At 38.1% G+C, this 5,444-nt stretch overlaps 1 protein-coding gene across 1 annotated transcript; it reads right to left on the reverse strand.

Moving 5' to 3' along the window:
- Positions 1-1,660: 1,660 nt before the first annotated feature.
- On the reverse strand, positions 1,661-5,439 carry LLPH (LLP homolog, long-term synaptic facilitation (Aplysia); the record flags this gene model as incomplete). The annotated part of the gene is made up of 2 exons (XM_010296016.1): positions 1,661-1,897; positions 5,316-5,439. Coding segments are annotated over 2 exons (288 nt in total), but the record flags the coding sequence as incomplete, so codon positions are not given.
- Between the last annotated feature and the right edge of the window lie 5 nt (positions 5,440-5,444).

Here is a 5,444-nt window from a genome sequence, read left to right on the forward strand (position 1 = left end):
ACCCAAGAAGCTCCCCTCCACAACTCCCCGAACCACACATTAAGCAAAACACAGCCTATGTCATTAAAATAGTGAAGAAATACAAACTGACTGTTCATTCAATTTCTGGATAAACATAATTATGAACCTTAAAGAACACTTTCCTCCATATTAATCAACTTTAAAATAGTACTAATCTAAATGCTAACATATTTGATACTGAAATCTAAAGCATTTATCTAATAAAACAAAAAAATTAAGAGCAGCATCTGTATTTTTGGCAGGGGTATTATCAAGTTAATATATTTAAAGTTCAAAGTTATTAATGGCATGTAATTTGGAAAACTTTGATCTAAACATCTTACCAAGACTCATTAACTGTCAATGTATGTGAAAACAGAAGATGCATTGGTATTTCCTCCAACACCTTTGTAGTTCTTTACCTGAGCAAGAGAATACTTTTCACCTACCAACAATAATAAACAACCCACTATATTTTTCCAGAAAACACTAAATTTTCTATCAGGTTGAGTTCTTCTTATTTTAGCACAGTATAAGCTAGTGTAATTACTTTTAAAAGAGTAAGTCCTATTTCCTATGCCCAAGTTATCAGAACAGACACGTTATCACAATTTGCAGGCAATTACAGGAGGTGGATCCCGTCTTGGATGTGGACAAAGGTTATGCTCTGTATCGATGAATGGTCCTTCAACAGGCAACAGACTGCAGGACTGGTACTATAATTATTTCCACCCTTGAAATGAAAGACATTTTAAACACACAAGCTTTCAGGGCAACTAATTCTTCCATCTGTCATCACATGTTATTGCCGAGTAATATGCAACCAACTGTAGCTAATCACATATAAATGGCAGCTGTTATGCAATCATGCAATATTTTATCCTATGCCCACATTGTAAAGCATGATAGATGAGAACCATTTTAAGAGGAATAAAGGGCTACAGAAAATACATATGAAAAAGTAAATTCTCATTTACTTTACTAAAACTTGGAAAAGGTCTTAAATAAGACTATTTTATTTCCAATCTCTGCATTTGTATTCTCTCATACTAATAATAAAAGAATCCGTTTTCAGTTATTTAGCTCCTACAGTCCTTCAGCCGCAGACAGCAGTGAAATACTTTTGTTCCAACAGCTTTCTCTTTGCGAATTAAAGTCAGACTGACACTTTGTCCTTTTACTTACAGAAGTTCCATGAAGTCTTGCTGTTGATTACAGTGTATAATCTCTTTTAATTTACATGTTAAAAGCCCTTTTTCGTTAATTACCAGATGTTAAAAATAACACAAATCTGCGCAACAAAAGTAATTTTACAGAAGAGTTTAAAGATTTTGGTGAGTTTATAGAATCCTCTGGTTAAATTTACTGAAAGACAAGTTACATTGACAAAGACCATAGTATAAAAACCATTTACAGTTTTATTACTTTTAGAATTCCTTTAGCATCTTCAGCATTCACAATATAAACCATGAAGACTCCCCCCCCTCAAGAAAACAGTTAACCACAGACACTTAGTCTATTCAAAGGCACTCAGCTTGCTTTTTGTATTTTTTTCTTAAGTTTGGCAGACACCAAGTTGATATTGCTTTTATCATTTGCTGACCTAACAGTCTCTTCAAAAATTCATGCAACACAATAAATTATACTTGGTTGCCAAGCACAAAAATATCATGTACTTGTTTGGGATATTTATTTTGCAAGTAAAATATTCACGATCTTACAAAACTCCAACTTTACCAGACTAGGCCTTTGGCCAACTTTGATTTTTTTTTCCCTTTAACACGCTGTGCCTTAAGCTTCTTTCTCTGCCTGGAATTCATCCATATTGGGTACTGTCCATGCTGGTCTAGAAGAGTTTTTTTGTTTCGTTTATTATCTATGTCCATTTTGCAGTCATCTGAAAAAGAAAGGTATTTATAGTGAGTAAAATACATGAATCAGCTTTGTAAAAACTACTTTGTTACTAGATGCCCAAAAATGATAAAAATACTCCTAGACACAGCGGTATTTGTACATAGAGAGCTGAAGGCTTTATACATTGAAAGTGCTTTCCAACCCAATACAACTGGAACCCAGGAACTTCAACAGCTGATAGTAAATATGCAGAACTTTCCCTAAAGGCCCATGTCTGGGCAAAGCACCTTTATTCTTTACTCTGTCACTTGTTCCAATACTGCATCTAAAAACATTGTGTGTGGTCTCCATCAAAAGCTGCAACCGTACAGGAAGTCATAGGCTTCCTGAAACATATGCACAATGAAATATTTTTTATGATGTAATGTTTAAGATCTACTCTAAAAAATTAAATTGAGTGGAAAATGAAAACAGGTAAAAGAGAAGAATAAAAAGAAAAGCTAAAATACAATGACAGCACAAAGAATGAGCCAGTGATGCTACATTTGCCTCAAAAATTGAGCACAAGGTCAAGTCTAATATATTTAGAGACAGAAATACAGAATTAATCTCTGAGATCAGGAAGACCGTCTGTGACGGAAGACCTTCACTCCCAAGAACGGTGTCCCAGCCAGCTAACAGCACATGAATGGCATGTCCCAATGAGAGGGGAACAGCTTGTTAAGTACAGATTTGAACTGTGCTCTACTATTTAATTTCAACCTTGTTTCCAAACCTTGTGCATCCTTGTGCAACTCTAAAAGCTTTATCATGAGTTTTTACAAAGAGGAAAAAAAGACTTTTTTTTTTTTTTACATTGTGCCTGTCTGATGTTGGGTGACAAAGCTCATGAGATAAAAAACAGCTGAAGCATGCTGATAGTCTACAGGGACCTGCACCACAGTGATATGCTTAGGGAGGCCTCAAGTTGGGATATGAATACTTGTACTCAGCAGAGAATCAGCACAGGGGCCTCTTGCCTGCTGGCACCAATCAAAGGCTGATCCAGCAAAGGACAGGCAGCAAAAGTCCCAGCTCCAGAAACCTCCTGAGATATCAGAGAAACGCAATATGATGCCTTTTTAGCAGCCTTGTTTTCCAAATGTCATCGAAGGAGAGACGGCCCCCAACAACACAACACAAAAAAACCCAAAACCCCAAGAAAACCAACTCTACATAAGCTTCTTCTCTAATTCCTGTCCTATCATATGACTGAGGTTAATCTGTTACAGGAATTCTGACTGCAAAAAAAGCACATCCACAATAAACATCAGCTGCAACGTTAACTAAATGAAGAAACACTCCTGGAGAAAAAATACCAGCTGTTGACATAGCACAATGTTTTCATCGTACTTTGCAATCTCAAGGATGCTGTAGGAATCATTAACAGGGAGAAACCTACTGAACAGAAGTGGTCCAAGGACATAAAGAAAACATGTCAAAGGAGTTAAAAGACAAAGAGAAAGGGACCAAGAAAAAAAAAGCTATAAAAGTAGGTTACTGAAGCAGACTCAGTGGATATGATTATCTTGAAAAACACGTGCGGGCCCAAAAAGTTTTAAAAACAGTTACAAAACCATTTTTGACCAAAGGCTAGGCAGACCTTCCATTACTTTTTTCCCTAACAGCAAAAACTGGGGGGGGAATTCACAGTGTGCTGTTACCTTAAGGTAACACAAGGAAATTCCCTAAGACACTTATATACTTTCTTAGGCTGGAAAATTATTTTATTTATGGAATCCACCTATCTATGGAAAGTGCATATTCTGGATGAAACCTTCATCTACTTTGGTCCTTGTAACATTTGGCAATGTGAACTCCCTTGTGTCCGCAGTTAGTGCTGGAGTCCTCTCAAAGAGGACACCGGTATTTTCACAAAACTTGTAGTTGTTTTGTGAAGAAAAAAAAAATATATATACACACACACGTAGGTATTTCAGAGACTGCTCTCTCTCTACAAAGGCCAAGTGAAATTGGCCACTTGTAGAAAAGTTGCCAGAAGACTTGGAAGGGGATCCTGGAATGACAGCCAGGCATTTCCTTCAGAAACTAAGTTTAAGACAACCATGTTTCCTCCAGCTTCAGCATCAGTATCAGAAGGCTAGCAATATTCCACAACATTTTGGAAATTCAATCCTAACAATCCCATAAAGAACAATTTTTACATCTGGTTTATGGGACAAATCAGAACCATGGATAAAATTACAAATTATACTCCAAGCTACCCTTAATTAGGCAACTATTTTTATGTAGCTTTCTATTTCCATTTTCAATATAGTTTACATGCTCTGCTATTCAACCTCACAACATTCCCTGTCTTTCCTGATATCTGAGACATTGACAAAACTGGCTGCATGACTGACAGTGATTTCTAGCATTATTCTATATCCTCACTGTGATGTCTCAAGAGATTTCTGCATGCCACATAAAAAGCTCACATCAGCAGTATCGTAACAGCTTAAGTGACCTAAATTGGAGAAGAAAAAAGGGTTATGATTTAGTTTAGACTGCAGTTTTGGAAAGAGAAAGAGTCTTTCTGACTCCTGTCCAATACACAGCCATTTAAAACCTTTGTTTCTGCTTCCTGCATTACTTGCTTTACAGATTACATCCTATTCAAGGAACAGAGAGGAAGATGGCATTATCTGTAGACACCTAATGCCATCCACTCCAGCATCACATGCAATGCAGCATTAATTAGCATACAAAAACAGGGTCCCTACTACCCCTTCTTTGAGATAGTCCATTTAAAAATGGAAAAAAAAAAATCACTCTGTTCTTGATTAAATATACAAAATTACTTCAGATTTAAGTCCAATTTTATGTCCTCCTTAAACTAGGAGGGAAATTATATCCTATCTCCAGTTTAACAGCGAATATGATGCTGTGATTGGAACACCTGCTAAGTGATGAATCCTCACCCACCTGATGTCTTCACAAATAGATGACTCTCTATAAGATACTAAATACTTTAAATCAAATGTGAATAAGCTTGTTCCACAAGTGATCGGATGTAATATAGAAGCTAACGTTATGGGATGATCACGTTTAATGATTTAATAGCATCTTTTGGCTTAAAAAGATAAAAATTTGGTTTTCCAACTCACTATTCTCAACCTATAATAATCCTAAGTCTGATCACGATGATGAAAGTCACAGGAACGACAAATAAATATACCGCTGGACGCCCCTACACTTGGGTGGTTGCAACAGAAAAACTGGTATCGTGAAAAACACACTGGAAACGTGGCTGGTGGTGAGGCCGAAGGAAAAGATAGCCGGACATTCAAAAGGCAGGCCTTGGGCAAGCCAGGGCCGTGTGACAGCCAGCGCAGGCATCTCGGCCGCCCCGGGGCTGGCACGGCTGGCCAGCGAGGCCCCCCCCGCTAGCTCCAGCGCCGCCCTGCGAGGGCCCAACTCACCCCCCTGCTCGAGGACTTTCTTGGGGGGCAGCACGGTCGCCACCTCCTTGACCTCCTCCATGACGACATCCGCGTTCGTTCCCAGGATTTTTTTCAGCCTGTCCAGCTCCCTGGGCGCGTTCTTCTTCC

Source organism: Phaethon lepturus, unplaced genomic scaffold (assembly GCF_000687285.1).
Source record: "Phaethon lepturus isolate BGI_N335 unplaced genomic scaffold, ASM68728v1 scaffold43461, whole genome shotgun sequence".
Lineage (NCBI taxonomy): Eukaryota > Metazoa > Chordata > Aves > Phaethontiformes > Phaethontidae > Phaethon > Phaethon lepturus.